General features: G+C 48.2%; 7 protein-coding genes across 7 annotated transcripts; 3 read left to right on the top strand and 4 right to left on the bottom strand.

The window, feature by feature from the left end:
* Nucleotides 1-333: 333 nt before the first annotated feature.
* On the bottom strand, nt 334-2,981 carry PGRI_006830 (PSP1 family protein; the record flags this gene model as incomplete). Its single annotated transcript, XM_040788396.1, has 3 exons — nt 334-844; nt 900-1,527; nt 1,586-2,981. The coding sequence occupies 3 exons, from the start codon at nt 2,979-2,981 to the stop codon at nt 334-336; spliced, it is 2,535 nt and encodes an 844-aa protein (XP_040652168.1).
* A 3,660-nt stretch (nt 2,982-6,641) lies between these two features.
* Nucleotides 6,642-7,711, bottom strand: PGRI_006820 (NifU family protein; the record flags this gene model as incomplete). The annotated part of the gene is made up of 3 exons (XM_040788395.1): nt 6,642-6,785; nt 6,847-7,380; nt 7,454-7,711. The coding sequence occupies 3 exons, from the start codon at nt 7,709-7,711 to the stop codon at nt 6,642-6,644; spliced, it is 936 nt and encodes a 311-aa protein (XP_040652167.1).
* A 3,821-nt stretch (nt 7,712-11,532) lies between these two features.
* PGRI_006810 (uncharacterized protein) lies at nt 11,533-12,111 on the top strand (the record flags this gene model as incomplete). The annotated part of the gene is made up of 1 exon (XM_040788394.1): nt 11,533-12,111. The coding sequence occupies one exon, from the start codon at nt 11,533-11,535 to the stop codon at nt 12,109-12,111; it is 579 nt and encodes a 192-aa protein (XP_040652166.1).
* A 1,189-nt stretch (nt 12,112-13,300) lies between these two features.
* Nucleotides 13,301-17,484, top strand: PGRI_006800 (putative Ras guanyl-nucleotide exchange factor RasGEF; the record flags this gene model as incomplete). Its single annotated transcript, XM_040788393.1, has 7 exons — nt 13,301-13,489; nt 13,582-13,903; nt 13,959-14,153; nt 14,334-15,793; nt 15,848-16,276; nt 16,908-17,023; nt 17,085-17,484. The coding sequence occupies 7 exons, from the start codon at nt 13,301-13,303 to the stop codon at nt 17,482-17,484; spliced, it is 3,111 nt and encodes a 1,036-aa protein (XP_040652165.1).
* A 524-nt stretch (nt 17,485-18,008) lies between these two features.
* Nucleotides 18,009-19,247, bottom strand: PGRI_006790 (putative PP-loop ATPase superfamily protein; the record flags this gene model as incomplete). The annotated part of the gene is made up of 1 exon (XM_040788392.1): nt 18,009-19,247. One exon carries the CDS (start codon nt 19,245-19,247, stop codon nt 18,009-18,011), a length of 1,239 nt encoding a protein of 412 aa, XP_040652164.1.
* Nucleotides 19,248-20,481: 1,234 nt separating this feature from the next.
* On the top strand, nt 20,482-21,091 carry PGRI_006780 (uncharacterized protein; the record flags this gene model as incomplete). The annotated part of the gene is made up of 2 exons (XM_040788391.1): nt 20,482-20,703; nt 20,756-21,091. 2 exons carry the CDS (start codon nt 20,482-20,484, stop codon nt 21,089-21,091), a joined length of 558 nt encoding a protein of 185 aa, XP_040652163.1.
* Nucleotides 21,092-21,682: 591 nt separating this feature from the next.
* Nucleotides 21,683-22,960, bottom strand: PGRI_006770 (Male sterility, NAD-binding; the record flags this gene model as incomplete). The annotated part of the gene is made up of 2 exons (XM_040788390.1): nt 21,683-22,878; nt 22,936-22,960. 2 exons carry the CDS (start codon nt 22,958-22,960, stop codon nt 21,683-21,685), a joined length of 1,221 nt encoding a protein of 406 aa, XP_040652162.1.
* Nucleotides 22,961-24,779: the final 1,819 nt, after the last annotated feature.

The raw sequence follows: 24,779 nt of genomic DNA, 5'->3' as shown, positions 1-24,779 counted from the left end.
AAGACGTAGGACGGACTTTGGGGGTTTGGTGAGATAGCAGAGAAAGGACGGTAAGCACGTCCACATTTCGAAACATTCTTTGAGGAAAAGCAGGAAAAGATAATAAGATGAGATAACAAACTGTCGATATCTGGGAAAAGAGAAAATAACAAAGCTGGGCAAGTCTAGGTTCATAAGGAGTCTCTTTCACCGCGAGGATAAGTCCCAGAACATGGGGCAGGACACAAACGGGCAAGGGGTGACGATTGTACAGAGATAGGTGAGGGGCGGTAGAGACGTGATGGAAGGAAAAGAAAGGAAACGGAAGGGAAGGGAAGGAGGGGATAATGTGATTTAGGAGTTGAGCGACAGGCCCTGGAATCGGTTGATCCATTCGCCCTGCGCTGGGTGCATACGTGACGATCCATTGGAGCCGGCGATGTTGCCAGGATATTCGAATGAATCTGCAGGACCAAAGCTGGATGGCACCTGTGGGGCAAAAATATCCGACTGGGGTCCTTCTGGGTGACGGGGTGGCTGAGACAAGGACTGGTAGGGCTCTCCGTAGGATGTGCGAAGTACACCCACTGGGTTTGACATCTCGCGGCCTGAGTCGACAGCATCGCGCGCTCCGCCGTATGATCTGCTCTCAAGTTGGTGGCGACGGTCTGCTTCCTGGCCATAAAGTGGGTTGGGCATGGTAGCAGGACCTGAAAGGCCAGCCGTAGGAGGTGTGACAAACGAGGCCGGGTTGATAGCCGACATCCAGATGCGAGTCTTGTAGATCTTGAACAGGTCAGTCACCAGCGAGTTGAAGTTGATGTACGAATCAGCAAAGTAGTAGAACGTAAGTTTTTTCCAATCCCTGCATAACGATTAGTCAACCACCACGGATAGTAATTGGAACCAAGTAGACTTACATTTGGAACTCGGCATCGAGGATCTCCATATTAAGCCGGTGTTCAACCACTTTCTGCTGGCAGACCCGCTTGGCTTTAGCTTCATTTCCTTCCTTATCGTGCAAGGTTAGGACCTCGTGTTGCTGTGCCAACCGCTTGATAAGCTTGGGTTTGAGATCTGTGGTGGGTTCCTGCACACTATGAGGACCATGGGGACCCATGCCACCTGTGGCACTTCGAGTGTTCAAGCCAGTGTTGGGGTTGGTCAGGTTAGACGCCTCAGGCTGACCGTGTCGGGAGAAAATCATGAGGGTTTTGTAATGTTCTTCCGCGTAATGCTGCTTTAACTCCCGTGCCTGTTGAAGTGATATGTTGGCATGGATAACGGTGCCCAGATCCGTTCCTCGATCAGCCTCCACAATGACTAGATCACCATTTTTCACCTGGAGACCGGTATCTTCTTGGATGTAGAAAACGTCTGCGCGGCTGCATTTGAAGGCGACAATGTACAAAAGCTGTTTCTGATGAGCATGGGACAATGCGGATGGCTGACGACCGTATGCATTCGACATCGCATATTGGCTGAGAGATGGCGGGATACCCGAAGAACCATCTCCACGCAAGGTCTGTTCACGGGAGTAGTAGGGCTCTGCGGAAGATATCAGAGTTAGTGATATAAGAAGGATGTATTAGGTAAATAGACTCACGGTTAGGATAATCATTGAGGCTACCATAGCCCTCATCGCGGTCTCCCATAGTTGCACGAGGAGTCGCAGTCGAATGCGAGTCCGTAGGACCGATTGAACCATGGCGCATCGGAATCTCCGCGAACGAGTGTCGGCGACTTTGAGGCATCTCAGACATGCCACCGAAGCCGAGAGATGTTTGCCAATGAGCCTTGCGGACATTATCTAGTGCACGGTTCTCCAGCGGAGAGGCGAAAGAGGAGAACTGCTGCTCAGGGTGCGATAATTGCTCAGAGAAGCGGCGTCGAGAACTACCTCGCATGTTGCCGTATCCTGTAATATCACGCAATTCTCCCGGATCCTCACCAGCCAAATCTCCCTCTGAAACACCACCTCGGATGCGATGCAGTGGATGACCGCCACCGATTGATGCAGCTGATCCAGCCCGCTCACGGTATCTGCTATCCATCTGGCCTGCCGCAGCTGCCTGCCGTAAGATTGCATTCTCGCGCGCCAGTTGCTCAATCTGCCGAGCCTGGCTTGCTGAATAGCTCATTTCGCTTTCCGAGCCAAAACTCTCGTCACCGTCATCATCCTCGCGGACTCGACCGAGCATTGCAGTATCGTGTCCTAGTTCACCGAGCATACTAGGACGTGATGCTCGAGGCTGAACTGCAGACATTTGGCCTGGACCACGGGAGCGACTTCCTGGGTATTGCGCACTAGCAGCAGGAGCTGCGCCGCCCTTGCTAGCAGTGAGACTAAGGAATTCAGGATCCATCTGACCAACGGAATATGACTGAGAGCGATAGGTTTTGAGAGTTGGTTGTAACGGGATGGAGAAAGGGATGGCAGATTCACCAGAGATGGTACGTGTAATTGGGCTCAACATTTCGTCTGGCATGTTGCCGCCCGAAGGAAGAGGGTTGGTCATGGTCGGAGAGGGTATCATTTCTGCCAAGCGAGAAGGCGGCTCCTTGCGGGATTCAGTGTTCCAGATTCCTGTGCCTGTGCCCCAGGGAAAGGTACTTCCTCCGGTTTGATTCCAATTGAAAGATCCAGCAAGACCTGGGCTTGTAGTTGTCGCCCATGGTGCTTGATCGCTAGCGGGGCTTGTAGGATTCGAGGGGGCAGAAGAAAGGTGACCTCCAGGCAGAGAATGTTTGCGCTGAGCGGAAAGAGGCACTTCATTCAACCACGAGGTGCGACGGACCGGTGGCCTGGTAGTAGGGGGAATAACGTTCTGAGCCTGCGCTCCATGGTCTCCATCATCGTCAGAGGAAGCCAATGCATCCGAGTCAGGAGTGGAACGGCGCACACCCGGGTGTGTCTTCTCGAGGATGGCAGACGCTGTCGCCGCAGCGGGTGGGGTGGAAGACTGAGCCATGGGGGTTGATTTGTTAGATGGCGTTGCCATTTGTCTGTTGTAAGAGGCACACTGTTACAATGTAAGTATATGATTCCCAGTCTAATATGTGTGACAAACGCGATTATTCCCTGCGCACTGTGTTACCACGAGCGCCACTCGACACTGAAGCAACTCAGCCAGAGCGGGGTTGTCTGAAGGAATAACCCGAAGCCATGGAGAAATGAGAGGTGGTTCACTAACCTGTACGATCTTTGTTAATAGCAAAGCTGTACTGTATAGATGTCTCTTGGTTCAATAAGAAAACGAACACATGCGATATAGCACCCGTCTTTGTTCCACGCGCTCAATGAGGTCGGGGTAAAAAGCCTCTGCTCTTTGGAGGGGCAATGGATGACTAGGAATATGTGCTATGTTCAACTGAATTCAAGTCAGCAATTGTTCCCGAATCGAAGTTGAGTAAAACAAGAAGAAAAGCACGAATGATGTCAAATATAAGTATATGTAGGTGTGGCATGACTGAGAGCCGCAAGATAAAAGCGGAGAATGCTCAGATATGCATATCCCCGGCCCCTCTTGAGGGTCCAGAAGTGGGGATGGTTGGAAACAAACCCCCTCAACCAAGAGATCGCTGTGTGCTGAAAAGCGCATGATGGGAAGTACAATTTCAATAAGGGAAGAGTGAGAAACGCTCAGAAAGAAGAGAAAGATGGAAATTACACGTAAGCAGAGAGCACAGAGAGGCATGTTGCTCAAGATGTAGGAAAGCAATGCGAGAATAATATGTACCTTAAGTTGGCGTCAAATGCGGCCTGAGCGAATTTTTTTAAAGCTGTAAGTGGCGTGCAGATTACCAGACACCTCGAAAGCAAAATAGTATCCACGAAGAAAAGCGAGTCGAAAATCAAAAGCAGTCGCGTGATCGCAATTGTGTCTGGAGAATCATCCATGTGTCAGCCCAGTCGCGTTCAGGAGGGCAACTCGAGAGAAATGTGCGACTCACCTAATCGTTTCTCTCAAAATGTCTATTTGCAAGGTGCGCACGGTAATCGTGGGTCTCGTGAGGAGTATTGTGGAGTCCTCCTGTGCTCGAATTGCACGGGTTAATTTCGAGGCGAAGGGAGGGTGATGAAGGTCCGAGAAATGGAGCTGAATAGTAGGAGTGCTCAGGGAAAGAATAAGGCGCGTGTAGAGATGCCCGCTGAATCTGAATCTGAATGTTGGATAATCGGTCTATCGGGAAATGGAATGCGCTCGGAGGGTTTGCAAGCTGAGAGATGAGCAAGCCGGGGGACTAGGCTGATCCCCTTAAGGATGGCGCATCTTGCGATCGAAGAGTAAGTTGATGGGATGAAAGGTGGGAAGAAGAAGGGAGGGGGAAAATGTAAAAGATGAGGGGAACGCAAAGAGCCTGGGGTAACTTCTTACGGATCTGGCAACGTTGCCCCGGAGGACACGGACCACTATGGGTTGATCTTGATTTTTAGTGGATGTCAGTAGTATTCACTAATATTTTAGTACGTGTTTTTAGTGGGCTTCTTTTCCATAGAAATTATAGATATTAATAATTTATACTACCTAGGTAATAAAACGTTTGAAATGAGAAAGGAGCTCTACAGCTTGGGAGTGGCGTGGACCCTCATAGGAAGCGGGTCCCAGGACAAATAAGCCGATCATCTGGGGATATTGGTATTCATTTCAACCGTATAGGTTATGTATTATATTTTTATATTTTTATATTTATTTTATATCTATTTTATATATAAATTCTATCTAACAAAACCCTCGCACGGCCCTCAACTCATACACTTGCGGGGCAGCCCAGACTGTTCTTCCAATTTTTTACCCCAGATTGATGTGCATTTTCTGACTCAAATCTAAGTAGCTTCTTATTTCCCCTCTTTTCTCTCTTGATAGCTTCATCCTAAGATCTATAACTCCCCCCTCAATATCCTCGACCTGCACCGTTGATTCTGTGCCACACAGTCGTGTCGTACAATACATTGTCAACGTGACTCGTTTTGCCCCTCAATGATCTCACACTCTTGTGCAATGGAAACAAAATAATTGCCTGGGGAATCAATTCTGTTCCCAAGGTTGTTATTATTTCTTGACGAATCATATTGTCCCCCGGACCTCCGACCGGATTTATTCCCTGGCACAAGATGTTGCAACAGTTTGGGGACTGGCTCATTTGATTTGTTTGCTAATGCACCGTTATGAGGTGCATCTGGTCTGTGTCTTTTTTCTCTCTTTTTTTCCCTCCCACTTTCCTTTCCTAGTAATATACCCCGGAGCTAATACGGGTAGATATTGTCGGCGATTAAGGCAATGTGGCACTAGTTATCGCACATTCTCGTGTACAATATACACACTGTGAGTGTTTCTCAAACCTTAAAAGCCAAGGCACGCCAAGCTATAAATTATACTACTACATAATGTGCTCTTTGGAATGGTCAATTGATACAATGCTATGTGTCTTGTATTATATACCGGATAATCATATTTCGTCATATTAGAAGTGGAGGGCCAAGTAAGGCACTAGTGAGGAGACCTCGGAGCTTGACGACCCACACCTGAACATGCCACATGCTAGAGCCCACGGGTAATGAACTCCCGCTTCTAACCTAAACCTCATCTACCAACCTAGTTATTTAGATATGGTTGCCATTATGCTGCCTTCGCAGATGTTTATACATTCTCGCATGAACGCATGGCACTTCTCTAGGCAGATAGGCTGTTTTGTATCGGTCAATTCCATGTCCGAAAGATAATATCGATGTCTACAGAAGACAGATGACATAGGCTGTGAAACAGCTCGTTCCAATGAATCCTCTACATTGAATAAGAGACCCGGTATATCCCAGTATAAGCTGGTTGACGACGTACCACCCCGGAGGATATCATCATCTACAAGTCGGGGATGAGTTAGATAATGCCCGCTATTGAATGATTGACAAGTTTTGTATGTAGGATACTCGACCAAAGGGCTAGTCCGTGATCTACAAAGGCCCGATATGTCGCAGTGAAAGTGATCTCTGTTGGTACTAGTGGCTGCACGTAGGAGACTAGTGTTCTGTCTTCTCTTGTAAGCCCACCATCTAGACCTGGGAGGGGAGTTTCACTACCCCTCATCGACAAATGTTGGTTGCTGATCCTAATTGCATGCATAAGTGTATTGGCACTTCGCTTACAAGGGCCTGTTCAATTCTAGGCTTTAACATTAGAGTATGGACAAAAGACTGCAGCCAACGAGCTTTAGAGCAGGGCTGGAGTGCTTCCACAAAAGAGCTATGAAAAGAGGGGTTTTATCCTAGAACGATTAGTGCTATCTGAATGGTAGATCATCCATAGTCCATCCATGGGTGTCGTCCAGTTACGAGTAAGCGCTTAGAATGCCCCTGGAATGCCTAGCCACTTTCACTCTTTCGGGTTAGATAGTGTGAGTACCATAGAGGTGCCATCGATTGAACCCCTACAATTACAAAGATGTAATTTATATCTGTACAATATTGTACTGTAGAGCTGTGGGGAATATTAATATTCCGGGTGGCTTTCAATTAGGGTCCGTAGTAGCCAGGGTCTTGGCATTAAGGGCTTAGAAGCAATGAGTGACAACATCCTCCGAAAGGTATAAGTGATGTCCGATTACTTAAATTCATTGTGCCTTCAAATCTAATGTACAAGGTATATGCTGCCAAACGACCTATTTTACGGCGCTCTGTCCACGGGCGCAGTAGCCGTAGCAGCAGCACCCTTCTGCTGGCGCAGCTTCTCCTCAAACTTTGCGAACTCATGCATGGAAACAATCTCCTCCTCATCCATAACCTGCTCAACACCCTTGACCTCCTCGATCTAGAAAGTAGTTAGCAAAACACTTAAATCAAAATCAAGGAATGGGCGAGGAAGGACACACATAATGCATAAGCATAGACTCAATACCATTCTTCAGCGTAACAGTGCTGGAATCGCAGGTGCGACAAGCACCACGCAGCTTCAGCATAACAATACCGTCCTCAAACCCTTTCAGTTCGATATCACCGCCGTCCTCTTGGATGGCGGGGCGAATGCGAGTTTCGAGCAATTCCTTGATCATGCTGACAACCTCATCATCATCCTCGTTGAAAGAGAGCGAGTCCTCAGCACTCTCCTGTTCGCCATGGATGGCACCCTCAATCGTCGTCACGATCGTCTCGCCAGATGTGACAGCTTGCGTGATGAGGCTGAAGATCTCCGGCTTGATGTGCGCCCAGTTCGCGTCGCTGGATTTAGTAACTGTAATGAAGTCTGTGCCGTAGAAGACAGAGGTGACGCCTTCAACATCGAACAGTTTCGCAGCGAGCGGGGAAGGGTGTGGTGGCGCGAGGGTTGATCGTGGTGACATATACTCGAGGAATGTGCTGGGGAAGTCCTCCGGAAGGACGCGGTGGTTAGGGATGAACTTCAGAGCCTAAATAATCGGTGACAATAGGTTAGATCGGTTTCTTTTGCTAAAACGGGACAATTGAGTTCTGTAAACTTACATCGGGGTTGGGGGTGTTCTCGGTCTGAATGAAGATGGTGCGTTTGCTGGTTGGTGAGAGGCCATTCACTCCACCTTGTGAGGCGGGCTGCTGATGGGGTCGCACTGTTGGTCGACGACGGGTCTCTGATGCTGTGATGGTTGGGAGTCGAGCTGCGCTGGACACATATCTGTAGCGTGCGAATGCCGGTCTGATTGTTCGGGCGGAGCACTCGACAGGAGTGGCCAGACGGGTGCTTAGCAGAGCGCGGCGAAACATTGTTGTAGATGGAGTGCTCAAAGACATTATGTTATCAGCTTAACTGTACAAAGACGGTTGGTAACAGGTGAATTGTAGAAAAAAAACACTTGAGAGTCCCTTCGGCTGCCGCTCTGACGCAATTTGATTGCACGTGACCTGAGATCATCGCCGGATGACAAATGAAAGCGGTTTCTCCGCCAATGAGAAGACATGTTTTGCACGATTACAACTATGGATGTGCCGACTGTCGGAGATTGAGAACCTAGTAGTTCGTGGTCAGTTGTCATCATCAATCAAATATCAGAACGGAATTTTGTGGTTCATTCTATTCAGATAGGATGCTATGCTCGATTGCGACCTTACTCGCAATATCAGGGTTTTGAGGAAGTAAGCTTCTTCCCTGTGTTAGCCTTTGCTAGGAGGCTGTTCTTCAAATGTGTGCAAATTGCAAAGTCTCATGACAGAAGAATATTGAAATATGAACTTAGTCTCGCACGGCTATACAGTGTATACTCATCAGAAAGGTCACCAGGTGTAGCAAGGACGGTGTATGAACGGACCTTCCATCTCGCCAACCTTTTGAATGTCGCCTTCTCCCTGATACATTCACCATTAGCACCCCTTCTAGAGTCTATACATACGCAGGTCAAATGACTGGAATTGCACCCCTGCCCGATAGCACGTCGGATTTCGGTGACTTTATGGACACTGAAGAGGAAGAGCTTGATCTCGAAGAAGTTATAGAGCCCTGGCACAAGTATGACATAAAGGAAACGCCGAATGTGTTCTATCCCATATGTCTCGGAGAGGTGCTCAATGAGAGATATTTGATAGACCATGAACTTGGCTCTGGCGGCGGCTCTACTGTCTAAATGGCTTATGACCTTTAGGATACGAGGGACGTGGCCCTCAAAGTCCTGGCCCTTAAATCCATGGCTTCACAGGGCTGGGGGGAAAACGAATACCGCATACATGGCGAAATCAACAGAATGTGAAGGATACCTCCCATCTAGTGCTACATATAGTCGCTTTTTTCTCCCTGGAAACGACATAGGGTTCTAGTGTTCTCTTTGATGGGCCCATGTACTTGCCCTATTGACTTGGAAAAAAAGATCGATGGCTAGTCGCATGTCCGCTGCTCGGCAACTGCTAGAAGCCTTAGAGAATTTACACGAAGCAGGAATCGTGCACCGTGGTAAGTGATACTTCTCCCTCTATTTCTAATATATCATACTGATTTCATAGATCTAAATGAGAGCAACTGTATGGGGATGCTCCCTCTCCACAATCTCAATCGGACTGAGAAGTATTAGTTATTTGGCCGACCACGACAGCAAACTATACCATATGCCAACCTATGGAAGAAAGGAGAGTTTGTTTTACTAGTTAAGGTCCCCGAGAATTTATGCACAACTTTCTCGGCGAGGTCTAGCAAAGAAGCTTAGCGATAGTGAGACTCAAGATAGCGAGACTCAGCTAGGCTTCCCTCCGTAGTATTGCTCCCCAGAACGTCTTCATGGGAAAGGTCCAAGTCTTGCCTGTGATATGCGGAGTTATATGGTCGTCTTCTCCGTGCTTTATCTTCGATTTGCGCCTTTCCCTAGTTAGGTTCCGGGTGGAATAATGAATGCTTTTGTTACACGATTAGGTCCACTACATGGACAATGGAAAGGTCTTTATATCCGTCCGGGGTGGAAGATTCCTAGTATGATCAAACTCGAAAGCCTAATCCAAGGGAAGGCCCTCCCTCAATAATTGCACGCTTTCGCCCCGATGCTGATCCGGTCGAGCGAGAGGATGTGTATTCTATCATGTGCAAAGTGTTTCAATATTGCCCAGAAAAACGTCTAACTGCAACTCAGCCTTTTTGTGTGACCCGTCATTCCGAGCTATCATGGATAGATATGGTTGTTAATCTGATATCTATTCTGTCATTTTCATGTTTCTCCTTTTTCTTGTGCCATAATGTTGTTTATTTTATCAATAGAGCTGGATCAAAATGCCATGAATACATGGGTCATCTAACTCGGTCCTATACTGAGTCGGCTCTTTCTTAGACGGAGATGAGCTGAAAATATGCAAATAAACATGGTGTACGATGAAAGGCAAAGATGGTAGACTAATGAGCTTCCATGGATTTCGGAAACTTCTAAAGCTGAGTACAAAGGAGAAGAGAGTATGTTCTGAGGACTCACAAGAAAATCTGCAATCAAAAATGTCGATTACGGTCTGATAAATAGAGAGCACCTAGGCATAATGGCACTCGTGTCTGTGATAAAAGAGTATTGCTTTTGTATCTTTCGATCGTTTTCACAGCACGGCGACATAAATTTTCCAGGAGCGGGATGAGTGGCGTGAAGATTATAGGTATCATACATTATCAAGCTACATGTCTGCTGCGACTTCAATGTCTAGCAATATAAAAAGTGCTCATCAATTGATCGGCCATGCTCTGGCTCATCCCAAGGAGTTCTATTTTTTCACGGTTGATAGATATACTTGAATGCATAGTTCCGCTTTCCAACCCGGCCACACGACTGACCAGTCAGGGATACCTGGACGGCAGCAGTAGGAGGATGATCTTCATCTCCTTCCCTTTGCACAGATTGTAGAATACAGTGGAATGACCTATCATGAGGAACTCAAATTGGCGGTAAAGGATACACTCTGTTCTCCGTATATGGGCTAGCTATGCTCTTGAGCCAGAGCAATTCACCAACTGGTCAATCTGTTAGCAACTGGTCCGGACTGCCCAAGTGATATATGACGCTGATGATCACTAAGTGAGTAAGAAAAGTTGTAAAAAGCGATTCCTCGCCATATTTCCAACTTAGATCGATCCTACAATGTACTAGCTCCGCGGTACAGAGTACAGTCTTGCGATGCATACCAGAACTGTCAATTCTGATTAGGGCTCGCAAGAAATACCAACCCGAGAGAAGTAGCCGCTTTATCTAGCGCAAGTTGCAGTGGTGTCTAGACGGTGTGGAATAGCAAACGGAATATAATGTGGAGTGGCTAACGTTTCACTAATGGGTTGTATCAGCAGGCCGTGGTGGCTCGAAGTGGTTAGAACTGCCCGTAATAAATTGGACAAAGGCGCCGTGCCTTGCAGATGAACACCGACATGATCTCGATAAGTCATGAATCAACTAGTGGACATATCAGGTGAGAGGCAACTAGCAATTTGCAACAAACTGCTTTCGCTCCCCGAGTTGATATCGAATCGGGGGTAGTCGGGACCCACCTAGTATGGCCGGGTTGATGTCCCCGCAAGTGATTGTCGAGGCCATTGTACATATGTGTATGTCATAGTTTGGCTCCCCGAGTGGTGGATAAACATATGATCCCTTGCGCACCCGGTGCAAACGTGGCCATTCTTGATGTATCGCGTGCATTTTGTCTTTGTTTCGTCACATTAGACAGGGGTTAGGATTGATTTTGGACGTGGACAATCAGGCTCTAACTTGGCGTCGGGGAGAAAATTCGACATTTGACATCCCACTTTGCGCTCTTGGCAGGTATTTGCAGCATCCCGACCAAATTATATGGCACGTCGGATATTTATCGAGCTTCTTGTCACGCATGTTCCCATATATAAGTTGGTGCCTGAGGCAGAACAGATGACCCGAGCTTCTTAGTTTTTCGTGCAAATCATGCAAATCGGGTAGCTCGACTTTCCAGGCCTTATCCTGCATCATTATCGAGGACGTGGACCAGTCAAAAATGAGCGAGCAAGTTTGATCGCTGTGAAGCTGATGGATTCATTGGGAAATCGACATAATGCCTGGTTCCTGTGAGGTTTGCTCTTTAGAGCCCTCAAAATATCGCTGTCCGACATGCGCATTGTTGAGGTACTCGATTACAATTCCACCCCTATACGTGGACCAGTTGCTAAGGGTTATCGATTTAGTTGCTCACTTGCATGCACCCAGTCACATAAGATATACTGTGCTCCGAAAGCACCATCGAATGAGGAACCGAGTAACACAGCGACCGATGTCGATCCCACACCCGAGAACGAGGCCAACGGCCCTACACCTGCAGAGCCATCTGGCACCAATGCTACTGCGATAACCCCTGCAGAAGTGGGGGCATCGTCAGAGATGAAAGAGCTTCTCAGCCAATACCCGGAACTGCGCAGCCTGCTACAAGATATGTTCCAGTCGACCCTGGAAGAAGAATGGGTGGAATCTTACACACCCCCTGCACGGAGTCGTGGACGTGGCCGTGGGCGAGGTCGTGGAGGGTCAGCTCCTCGTAGCCGTGGCCCCTGGACGTCCGAGAAAGGCTTCAACCGCGGGCTGGGCAGAGTCCGGAAGCTGAGACAGGATTGTGAGGACGGGACGGAAACTGGCCCGACCGCGGAGGCTTTCATGCGGTTTATGGCACTTGTCAAGGGCAAGGACACCGCCTGAGTCATCTACATTTCCAGGAAAACTAGCCGCATACGAGTTGGACGGTCGGCATATATACCTTGATTGCACCACATTTATAGGCTGAGTCCGTGCGAGTGAGACATGCAGCTTGAATATACAAGATGGTGGGTGGCGGCTTTTGATATACTTTGACTGCTCTAATAAAGTAGCTGTCAGATCTGACAGCTTCAGCCATATTCAACCTTAACTAAGCAACTTACGAATATCCGGCCTCCCGAGGTCCTTTCTTGTATTCTTATCCCTCGGCTCTTGGGGATGGCTGATAAGCCCATTTACTAGTATATTAAAGCGTTGAGCACTGGCCCTATGGGGACGGTATCATAAAGTGCAATATCACACCAAATACAACGCCATACAACGCTACCATGCGAGCCAAGACCTAGCAGCCGAAGTCCTATATAATGTCAGATTAGCGGCGCTTTTAGCGCCCCCAATAAAGCGGAGCATATGTCAACGGCCCAGAACCTTCACAGACCGTAAATTCGTACAAAAGTACTGAAAATTCAGGATCTGTATGTTTCTGACTAGTCACAAGGAGTATGAGAAAAATGGAGTATAAGCAGTATGCAGTACAGGGTATTCTGTACAAGAACTAATTTGAAGACAAACAGCCCTTTATTTCCGAGGGGGACAGTCAAAGCTACGACAAATAACACTAAATACTCCATAAGGAATATCCAGTTGTAGACCTGTTGTCTAAGCGAGATCGTTTCAGACCCCAGCCTCGGTTCTAGTTGGCCCATGTGTTGAGCTCAGCTGAGCCGCTTTCACGAACACGAAGATCTTTTAGTGCTCAGGTGGGCTTCCAATGATATGCAAGAAACCCATAATAAAAAAAAAGAGGTTCTTAGGCTAATTCCATATTCCCCAATCTTCCCCAATCTTGGGAATTTTTGTGATCTGTCCATATTGCTTTATAAAGGTTCTGCCAAGACCAAAAGATATCCGACGCAGATCCGGCGGTTCTCAAGTCTCCCGATAACATCTCGGATGGCTGCCTCACTCTACCGAACTTGATCCCAACGATGGATGTCTGTGGCTTGCTCTCTGAACTTACACAGTAATCAGAGCGCTGTCACACCGAATCCATTCGGCCTCATTGCCGACCGCTTCCGTCATGATCTCCCAGTCTCGCCGAGAGAGAGCTCACAGTGACAGAGCTCAAGCAATGGCTACAGCTCCACAACGACCGGGCTTGGGAAGTCGAACTTCTTCAGCTCCGGGGGGCCTTTATAAACTCGATCTGGTGCGGAACCCAGGATCTGGGACGAAATCCGAACACACATTGGTAGAGGAGGATGAGGGGTCGCCAATTGCAGGCGAGCCGATCAAGCGGACAGGATTTCATCAGGAGAAGGTACGATTTAAATTGATTCAGGGTCCTGAGTGGTTCTATCCCCACGGTGTACAGAGAGCTCCAATTGCTAACGGTTACTTTTTCTGGTATAGGAATCTTCCAAGGGCGGTTTCCCCGAAGTGACGATTGCAGTCGTCGGCGAAGAAAATGCCGGCAAGACCAGCTTCGTCAAATGTGCGCTGGATATGAAGAATCCCCCTTCCTCCGCTATGAACAAGAAGAAAATGTCCTTGGACGGATCGGTCTATATTGTGCATTTGATGGAAGTCGACTTGACCCAGATTCAACTCGACCAGGACAAGAAGATCATCTGGCCGCGTGCAGGACGCGATAAGACCCCAGTCATTGACGCGGTTCTGGTTCTACACGATGCCACCAAGCCGGATCGACTTTCTTTAACGACGAACCTCATTTGTAGGTTTCCGTTTAAACCAACTGTACGTATTGGGCTGATTTTTCCGAAATTTAGACTCATTGGCAGCCTCGGATCTTCCTTTCTTGCAAGTTGCCTGCAAATGCGATGTCAACCCTGAACCCTTGGAAGATACCAAAGTGGATGCGATCCATGACCGATACGAGATCTACCGAACTTCATTTTCATCACCTCGATCTCAACGCATGTGTATAGCGTTAGTTTTGGGGGCAGTGATTTCTACTCGAGAAGGTGAGTGATTTTTGTTGGTCCTTTTTTCCTCCCCCCTTCGGATACAAAAGCATTGTCGGGTTTGATGTGCCTTGACCCCCCCAAGCGGAAGCGGGCTAAGGTGGGTCGCGGTAGGAGCGTTCGCTATTTGTTCCCCCCATAGCTTTTTTGCTTTTCCCCTAACCCCTCTCTTCCTTCTAGATCTCTCGAATATTCCTTCACATTCACCTAAAACTATTCAAAATTGGCATACCCGTGCCAACTCGGAAAACCCCTCAGCCGTGTTTACAGGCCAAACGGCCTCAGATCGATGTGTCGACGGGGATGGTGAGAACCGTCCAACCGACGGAGACCATTTACAGCATACGGTCAATTCCCACCGTTATGCCCGCAGTAACTCGCAACCGGTGCGACCGCAAACTCCGCCATCTGGAGCGCGTTTAAATACCCGCAGGCCGTCAGTACAAGAAGATTCCCCAAATCACGATAGCCGTCAGCAACGATTGCATACCGCCTGGCGACACAGTGGAGGATCAGACGCCTTCAACAGTTTCTTAAACATGGACGACGAGGTAGATGATGGACACAGCCGGCCCCCAAGCCCTAGCGCAGTTGTGCGGCCAAAGCCGAGCAGCGAGAGCAACTCGAGTGCAGAGACCGGTCTATCCTTCGATGAGCTAGTCGATCGTTTGATTTCCTTGCCGCTTTCGAAACAGGATCAAAAGTTCCGTTCTATATTCCTATGCCTGTACCGAAAGTTTGCCGCTCCCGCGAGTCTCCTAACTGCCTTGATAAGCCGGTTCGAGCGAAATGAGATGGGCAACGACGATCAGCTGGCCCGCATGGCGGATCAACTGCGATTGCTTGATGTCATGGCTCAATGGGCCTCGGATTATCCTGGAGATTTCGCTCATCCCAACCTTCGCAAACGAATTATTGAATTTGTCGCGATACTCGAAAAGAGCCATTTCTACATGTTTGCTGCCAAGGAGATCGGATCGCAATTAGATTCGAATGCAGAAGATGATGATATTGGTTGGGCATATGGAGGTGATGGTGATTCCGATGAACCCCAACTGGTTGAGACATTCTTCGACAACTCCGGCCGAAGTTCTCCAGCAGCAGTTCACGCTGGTGCTGACTCCGGAACCACCACATATGACACCGAAGAAGAACAAGATCCCATCTATAGTATGAGTGCGCTGGACCTCAGTACTGGGCCACATGATTCGACCTCACGACTCTCGGGCACTCTTTCAGTCTCATCGAATACCGACAAATCCAACAGCATCACCAACCAGTCATTCACATTGTTGAGCCTGGAAGCAGCCCAAAAAGAAGCTTTGCGTCTTGAATTAACTAATAAAATATCACTTGGCAAACTCCAGTGGCGGGTCTTCATGGATACCCCAGAAGAGGAGTTCGCCCGAGAACTGACTCGAATTGACTGGATCATGTACAATTCATTCCGGCCACGTGATCTTGTGCGTCATGTCAGCATCTCGGGCATAGACAAGGATAAGATCAAGAGCTTGACGAATGTCAATCGGATGATCAAGCAGTTCAATCATCTGGCCTTCTTCGTGGCTAGCCTGATCCTCTTGCGCGATAAGCCTAAGCATAGAGCGCAGGCGCTAGAGAAGTTCATGAACATCGCAGTGGTTAGTTTTGTGAATCTAATCACTATAGAGTCAGCAACTAACACCTCTTGTTAGAAACTCCGACGCCAAAACAATTACAACTCCTTGGGTGCCGTGATTGCCGCCATCAACGGCACCCCTGTCCACCGCCTCACGCAGACTCGAGACCTGATCCCCATCCCAGCTCAGAAAGAGTTTATGCGTTTAGTCATCCTCATGAGTACCCAACGAAGCCACTTTGCTTATCGACTTGCCTGGGAGAATTCGTTCTCCGAGCGAATCCCATTCCTACCTCTCCACCGTCGCGACTTGGTCTCCGCCGAAGAAGGCAACAAGACATTTGTCGGCGAGAACAAATCTCGCATCAACTGGAAGAAATTCGAGGTCATGGGTGAAGTTGTTCTCGGCATCCAACGAAGCCAGAAGACTCCTCATCCGCAGGCTCAGAAGTTTGATGATGTCGAGCGACTGATCCTGGACTCGAAACTCTCTGGAGACGAAGAGGTAAGATATTTTATCATTGTAAATCACTGTTCTTCTCATTGACGTTATCTAGGACTTGTATGCTCGAAGCTTGCATGTCGAACCGTCCACGGGAGCGGAAGGACGAAGGAAGTTTGGTTGGCTGCGTTCTTAAACCCTGTTGCTTCTTCGACCACGCCTTTAGCAACCCGAGGCACTCGTCTTCGCCAGTCTCAACACGAATTGAGGTTGCTCTTCCATACGACCATCTCACATTTTCACCCTTACCTCCCTCCCCCCTAACCTCTTAACCTTCCCCTAACCTCCCTCTTCCTTTCTCATGTCGCCATGCCCCTATATGATTGATAAATATTGTTGTTGTCTTTTGCCTGCTTTTCGTTATGAACTCGGCCCTTTGTGGGGGTCGATATGACGCTTGTAACGGTGATACATCTGGAAAAAAAAAACGCCCCGCTACGACATTTTGTACATATGCCTACTGAGGTGTGGGTAGCGATGGTGATTGACTATCTTGTAGATAGCATCCTGCCCTGGTATATATTGACATGTTTATATATCTATATATTTCCTTGTATCATCCCTCCCTCAAATAGGATCGTAGCTCGTAGCCAAAATACTTTCAATCAAATTCCCAAGCTAACATCGGAACTAGTGCGGCTATATAGCGGATGCCGCATACATTTCAAATCACGTGAAGTTTATCCACCCGGCTATCCTAACCTCCGCCCAGCTTCAAGAGACCAAGACAAAATCACTTCCACTCCCCCGGTGCATCAGGGTCTCAAAACTACCCAAAACAACCCAATTAAACCAACCTACCGAACCCCAGGTTCCAACCATCCACAAAAATGTCCGCCCCCATCCAAGCGCGCACAACCTACCGCGCTCTCCTCCGCGAACTCCCACGCCGCAACCTCAAAACCCCATCCCCACTCCACCAAAATCTTCGCGCAATCTTCCGTTCAGCACCAGCGACTTCTTCGTTGGAACCGGGTTCAAAATCCAACGCCCTCCCCTTCTCAATCCCCAAAACAGATGAAGAACGCACCCTCCGTCTCCAAGAAGCAGAACAGCTCGCTCAGTATGCCCGCGCCCAGCGTGTCTACTCTGACCTCCTAGAGCGCTATAATCCTGGCATGGGTATGGACGAGGAAGAGAAGATTCGCCTCACGGCTAGACGGGTTGGGTTTGATTTGCCTGAGTTGCATACTGCTGAGGGGAAGGAATAGATGGGTTAGAGGGATTGCGAGTTGACCTTGCATAATTCGTCTTCTGTCGGTGGGCTATTGATTGTGAATACGGTCGATAGACGATGGTTCTACGACAGAGGCGGATTGGCTTGGCTGTCTACAGATCGTGTGATTTTGCTGGGATGCATGTATTCGATGGAATGGCGTTATTGTTGATATATGGGATTTGTATACTACGGTTCATGTATAAAATAAAATTTAGAGCATTGCGAATTTGCATGGACTTGTTCTTTTTTAAAACTTTCGCTATGCTATGCATTGGACTGATGTTCCAGTCGTAAATTGGGGTATCTGATGAGATCCTCTTGATCTGAAAACTTGTTCATTGCGAACCATGTGGGTTGCCGCACAGTGTTTGGGGCACCGAGAATGGACACCTGATGTTGACACTGGTGTGATTGTGTTGCAGAGGTGACGGCCTAAGGGTCATGGTGGGAATGCCGCAGAACCCCGAGGACGCTAGCGCTGAAGAGTGGGAATATATTGCTTCGTTGATCGACTCTTCAGGTAGCACTGAGCTGGGCGCGCTCCATCTGTCTCATCAATGTTGAACTGCTTTCTTCGTCTTCCATGCCAACACCAACTTCGATCGCAGTCTTAGGTCTGTTCCGATTCAGACCGTCTAGCAGCGTGCACGCTTTACAAATCCGCTGACTGGAAATGTAGTTACAGCGCTCGCAGTGTTTGATGGTCTGCGCTTTGACGGCCTTACCAGTTGGGCCGCGATTCGCCTTCACGCGCGAACCGCTAGGAAGCTTGATTTCGGTCTCGAGGGACTCGGATTCGTCGTTCTCAGCGAGCTGCGCCTCCATTGCAGCCATCTCCCCGCCACTTGTTCGGCCATTTTGACTCCCACAGCCACCAGCCGATTCCTCCTCGGCGGACTGTTTGGATTTGCCGGCACCCCGGACTTCCGCCGGAACAAGCGCGGCCATATCCTCGCCACTCTTGACAATATCGAGGATCGAACTGGGACGGATCTTCTCGAGATCTTTGATCAGGGTACGAGCGCTACCGCGGAATGCCTCAGGCGAGTAGACACATTCGGTAGTGAAGTAATCGAGCTGACGATGGTGGGCGTAGAGGACGATCTCCTTTTCGTATGCGTACTTGAGAGGCTTGCTGCGCTTGATATCCGAAGCGTCGGAGCTAGTGACAATACTAGTACCACGCGACAGACGGGGCAGATCACCACGCAGAAGATTCATCATCACAGTTTCCGCAACATCGTCCGCATTGTGGCCCGTGACAACGTGCTTAATGCCCAAGCGGGCAGCGCCTCGGTCGAGAGCCTGTCGCCGGAACACCCCGCAGTACGTGCAGTTGCCCTTCTTGCCCACTTGTTCCACAACCTGGTCCATTGTCCAGCCATAAAGCTCACTATATCCCAGGATATCAAGCGGCATATCGTATTGCACGGCGTTGCGCTTCACAGTCTCGAGACTGTCATCGCGGTACCCGCGGATGCCCTCGTCGATGGACAGAAGGCATAGATCCAGTCCGTAGTTGTATCGCTCGTTGAGAGTTTTCAGTACGGCTGCTAGTACTGTGCTATCTTTGCCGCCGCTGGCTCCGATCGCTACTCGCTCGCCGGGGAAGAAGAGGTTGGTGCCGATGATGGTTTCGTGTACTTCGGTTTCGAAAATATTTATGAAACAGGCTCGGCAGAGTTTGTGCCTATTCTTAGGTCGGATGATGACAGCCCGCGCCTCCTTGCAGTTGAAACACGCTGTCGGTGCCATGGTGAGTTGGGTTAGGCCTGTGACTTGGTGGCGGAGAAGAATTTCTTTCCCCCCGCGGTCGATCAGATGGTCCGTGCGCAGGGCGCTTATCCGTGGGTGTTCCAAGTTTAGATCTATATTTGGTCTTTGGCTTAGAGAAAATGAGCCCATCTGGGAAGTGAAATGGCATTGATTCAAGTTAAACTATATTAATAGTACATTGAGTGGCCTGATCGCGATCGCTTACCTTAATATCGGCCAAACTCATGCGAAGCGACTGCACCCTTATGCCAATGATTTATAATCAGTAGACTGCACCTGTGCATAGAGACAGTATCTTAAGGTTTATGAAGTGAAACTCTTTAAATTGTGTTATACACCGGAATTCATTCACTATGGCCAATTTTTGCTGTTTGTCAAGAGAGTCATGATGACAACGGGTCTGATGATTTAAAGTACACAGATGCTCGTAGTACAGTGTAAACGTATGTAATGGCCAAGGGGAAAACAAAAAGGTCAGTCACTCGGGGCCTAGAAAAATGTGGAGACAACAATCAATATGATCTGATACTGTTCAAGGATGGATTGAAAAGTGTGGTGGGTGACTTGGATGTCGTATGAGATCAATTCTGCTCGTAGTTATGAATCAAGTATTCGGCGATGGCAGTGGAACCAGCCAATAAGCCCATCCCGCATTAAATGCACAGCAGCAACACTGGGACATGGTAGATGGAAATATGCATCCCTTGATGCGATGAGAGGACAGGGAAATTCCCGGAAATAATGGTCTTAACTCGCAGTTCAGGACTAAGCAAGCAATGGTCTTTTCAGGCTTGCTATTATTCTCAGCGGTGCGCCCTGCACACTACTGCCTGGTTTGTCCAGAGCGTTTCTGCAACCGGGCACTTCTCCGCACACCATCTTGCTCGTTGCTGTCCCGTCCAGGTTTCACTTTCGAGGCCCTTGACGAGGTCTTGACCACGCCAGCTGATGTTGCCATTTTCCCATTGGCTTTCTTCTTGGGCTGCACACCACCCTGCTCCCTGCTGCCCCGTTCATGTTTCACTTTCGAGACCCTTGACGAGGACTTGGCTTAGCTGCTCAACTGGCTACGAAGCGGCCCGCGCCAGGATCCGACTCTCCACCAGCAAAGAGGGCGAAATCAGGAAAATCGGTATACCAAGTGATCGAACCACCTGAGCGGAAGCTTGTTTCAGCTGACAACCCACTCGTGGCGCTTGCGAAAGGGGACACTATGTATATCGGAGCCGGCGACAGAGGATATCGGCTCACACGACGCAAGGATATTGCAGAACAGAGAAATTCGTCTGTATGGCAGGCAGACCACTCGGGCATGCCAGACCAAATCATTGTCGTCAAAATAATCAAGACTACTGGCAGCAAAGAGAGGGACGCAATCCAGGCTACTGAAGCCTGGATCCATGAAAAGGAGGTCCATTCATCTCTCGGGGATCATGTATGTACTGTCATTATATCCATTTTGGTTCCAGACCTGACCCCCGCATTAGTCGGCCATACTTCGCATGCTCGGCTCTGATGCCCGTTTCCACAGTATTTATACTGAGCACGTCGACGCCCAATCGCTCTTGTGCCAACGACATCGAGTCAGTGATCACTTCAGCGGGAACGCCGACGCGCAAAGGATCTTGGCTGATATGGCCTCGGCACTGTATTTTATCCATCGTAATAGTATCGTACACAACGATATCAAGCAAGGAAATATCTTGTATAGCCCCGGTCGTGGTGCCGTTTTGATTGACTTCGGCCTCAGTTTCCGGGATAGCAACCCTTCCTCGGGTGGTGGCACGCCGTGGTATCTGCCACCCGAGTTTTTGCGGAACTGAAAATTACGTGGGCCACCATCTGACATATGGGCTTTGGGTGTTGTCATGCTATGGCTATTAGGCCATATTCACTTGCCTGAAAAAACATCGAGGTGGTTAATTTCGAACATACACCACTCACCTGATGAGGGAACCTTCAATACGATGAGGCAGTGGATTGACATGGTCGAGAATGGTCGATCGAAGCTAACCCAAGCAGAGGAACCACTTGATCGCATCATTAGTAATCTACTAGAGTGGAATATGAAGGATCGGATTGTTGCTCCAAAACTGATTGCACGGATCTCGAGGGAACGTTTACTTTAGACGTGAATCTCTAATGAAGATACTCTTGGGGGCCTGTGTATGATCATATTTGGAGTGTTTTGTTTATGGCCATCTTTTTTTTGCTTTATGGTTTATTTTGTTTATCTTGCCATTTTGTACAATTCTGAGATCTAGTAAATAGCTCCGCCAATTTGATTCACCAAGGAGCCGAATGAATTCCCGTTATGAAGCACTGATTGATACTTGCTACAGGAAACCAAATCAATGATTTGACCCTAAAAGGGCTGTGCATGACACACCAAACCACTACATTCATGTTCAAATTCAAGCCTTTACATCCTCATCTAGATGAACAGGCTTTCCCTTCCGACAAAGCAGCCTAACAGAGAATACAGGCCACTTGTTCCTCTTAGCCACCTGCAAAGCTTGATGATAAATATAATGTCGTCTCAAACGCAAAGAGTAAGGCTCTGATCGATCAGCAAATAACTGAAGATCCTCCCTATCTCCAGCCCCTAGCATCTCTACAACCTTAACAGTCCGTTTCTGCGAGAACGCAAAGGAAGTCCCAATAATCTTGAACCGCCGCGCCATTTGGTGGAGATCAGGAGAATGCCAGTCATTGTCAGTCCAAGTGGGCTTCGCATTCCATGGTATCCGTCTCTCCTTTTTGAACGCACGCCACCATTCCTCGGTCGATAACCGACCCCGTTCCCCACTAACAGCATGGACACATCCGCTCGTCCCCAGTGCCACATGGACCAATGTTCGATCCACGACCACATCAACCGGGACCTCATCGATCGTGGATTCTTGATTTGGGTTCTCACATCGCGTCGAGAGCATGATCCGGCGACCTGGATGCAATATGTACTCTGCTGCACAGGCTGTCGAGGGCGCTCCGTGTGAAGTCACGAACCCGGGGTATGGGAATTTATCGGCTGGTCCGAGGACAGAGGGTCTGATTATTAGGACTTTGTCCATTTTGTTACGCTCGGCTGCCTTCTGAAGGACTAATCGCTCGGCTAGATGTTTGGCGTATGCGTATGGCCATGGGAAATCATGGGCCTCGTATTCGTCGGATGAGCCGGTTTTCTGTACTGCGCTCCATGCTTCGAGTGCGACCTTGTAATAATCCTCCTGTTCGCTGCCGAGCGGGTATATTCTCTCATCGACTGACACGTCGTTTGATTCATTTGTTTTCCATAGATGGGCGTTGGCGTATGCGGTGGAGAAGAATACGAAGCGGTCGAGGTTGGGGAATTTCAGGGCATATTGTGTGAGACATATGCTTGGTGCCAGCACCGTATATGCTAATTCTCGCAGAGAATTGTGCAGTTCAACCGATGATGCGGCGTGGAATACAATGTGTACTGTCCGTTTCAGCATCTGGATTGTCTCTTCTGGTAAACTCATTGTGGCGGTATTTCCCAATTCGCCGTCAAGGATGGTCATTCGCTCGTTTTGGGTGAGGATTTGTGCGGCAGAGGGAGGAAGCATGTCGGACCATTTTGCTTTTGCTTTACTGGTCAAGTTAGTGAATACTGTTTTGACTTGGATGTGTTTTATTCACTTACTCGGAGCCACCCCGGCATAACACATATACTTGTTTCGGACACGATCGACTCAAAAGTCGGCACAGAAGAGCAGTCCCAATGAAGCCTGTGCCCCCCGTAACGAATATCGTCTTGCCATTATAATAATCCCATATCATGATGGATCATGCGAATCTCCAAAGCCCGCTTTCAAGGTAAAGCGGAAACATGCGGGATTAGAGGGGATATATATAATGCTATGAACTTGTGCGGAGGACTCCGTACAAAGGGTCCCCCTGGGTGGGTCTACGGACATGATATAGAACAGGTTAAGATCGGTAGTCTCTTGGATTGTATGGCTGAAAGTTTGATGGCAACAAACACCGATTTTGGGTGCATGCAGATAGATCTGCACAGCGAGGAAGAGGCTGCAACTGTGTGACCACACCGAGAAAGCCCGACTAGCCACTCATATTATTTTATAACAGCGAAGCTATAGATATAGATACAAAGAAAATGATCGTGATACACTTTCCAATTATAATAGGCTGGAACTTGGTGGTAGAGTACATTGATAATTAATCGATCTATCACAAAATATCAAAATGTCTGACCTTCACCGCTTCATGCAGCACCTAGCCCCATCCCTATATTGATACATTAGACCGAGATCCTGAATTTCATTCGCCAAGCTCTCTAGGTTCGAGATCGCAATCACATCTGCTTCTCATATTTAATCTTACGGGCCGAGCCCTAGTTCACGGGTACCCAAGTGGATTATGAACATTATCCTATTTCTATTCTAACCCTAGAGCCAATACATTGCTCCTTAACGCCAAATCGAACTTAAATTTTCTATGCCTTCCAATCCGAGATAGGGTGTTTTCAGTCAATTATTGCTGTGATCATGAGATGACCAGCAAGGGGAAACGGAACTAGGGCAATGTCTAAGGCATAAAATAGACTCAATTCATAGTTCTCTCGAGTAGTCCAGGATCTCTCAATTGGTTTCTGTTGTGATGTCCTGCTGTTTACTTTGTTGTTTACTTTTCTGTTTGCTAGACTAGACTTGAGATCTTTGTTTGCTAGATTTGGTATAAGTAGAAATAATATATGTCGTATTGGGAGGTGAGAGCAAATGCAATAAAGTCCACTGGAAGACGAGAAATGCTGTCCATGGTGAAGTCCCAAATGCGTGGGCAGAGATTGAGAAGCCACTCAGAGATGCTATGATTATTGTATTTGTTCGCTTGGACCTTTGCAGCTCATCCCTTTGCGATATCCTTATCAGATCGCAAAAGAAGGCTGGGAATGGTTTCCCCTTCAGAACGACTTTTCCGTTTGGTACTCCATATAATGTCAAATAGCCGACCGATGTTCAGTGGTATCTCTATAGATGTTTTAGAATCTTCTAGGGTTTCACATCAATGGCCATATAGGACATTCCGCGCTCACCTCTTCGACTGAGGACCTCCCCGAAACCCGCTACTAAACAAGTGATCTAGTTCGGAGAAGATAATAGAATATGTGTTGCTATTGATCGTGGTATAACTCAAATAATTACCGTTTGTACCGAAATTCTGACAATTTCTCTTTAAGCCTCTTTGTCTTACTGGAATTTCTCATGGGCGTGTGTATATACCACGGACTATTGGCTAGTTCTCACAAGAACAAGAGTCCATCATTATACTTGATATTAGGACAAGGTGGAATTCATGCCTTGCAGTCAAATAGGGAATGAAGTCAGGATTTCCGCAACCGTCGACTAATAGCAAGCGATTGGTGTAGAACTACCTGCCAGCGCATTTCCAATCTCCTTCAACGAGACTGCTATTGATTTTGGGCAATTGTGAGCGACAGGTAAGTCTACTCGGGGCTAGATGTAT

This window comes from Penicillium griseofulvum, assembly GCF_001561935.1.
Source record: "Penicillium griseofulvum strain PG3 chromosome Unknown contig_79, whole genome shotgun sequence".
NCBI lineage: Eukaryota > Fungi > Ascomycota > Eurotiomycetes > Eurotiales > Aspergillaceae > Penicillium > Penicillium griseofulvum.
This window is presented reverse-complemented; position numbering and strand designations above follow the sequence as displayed.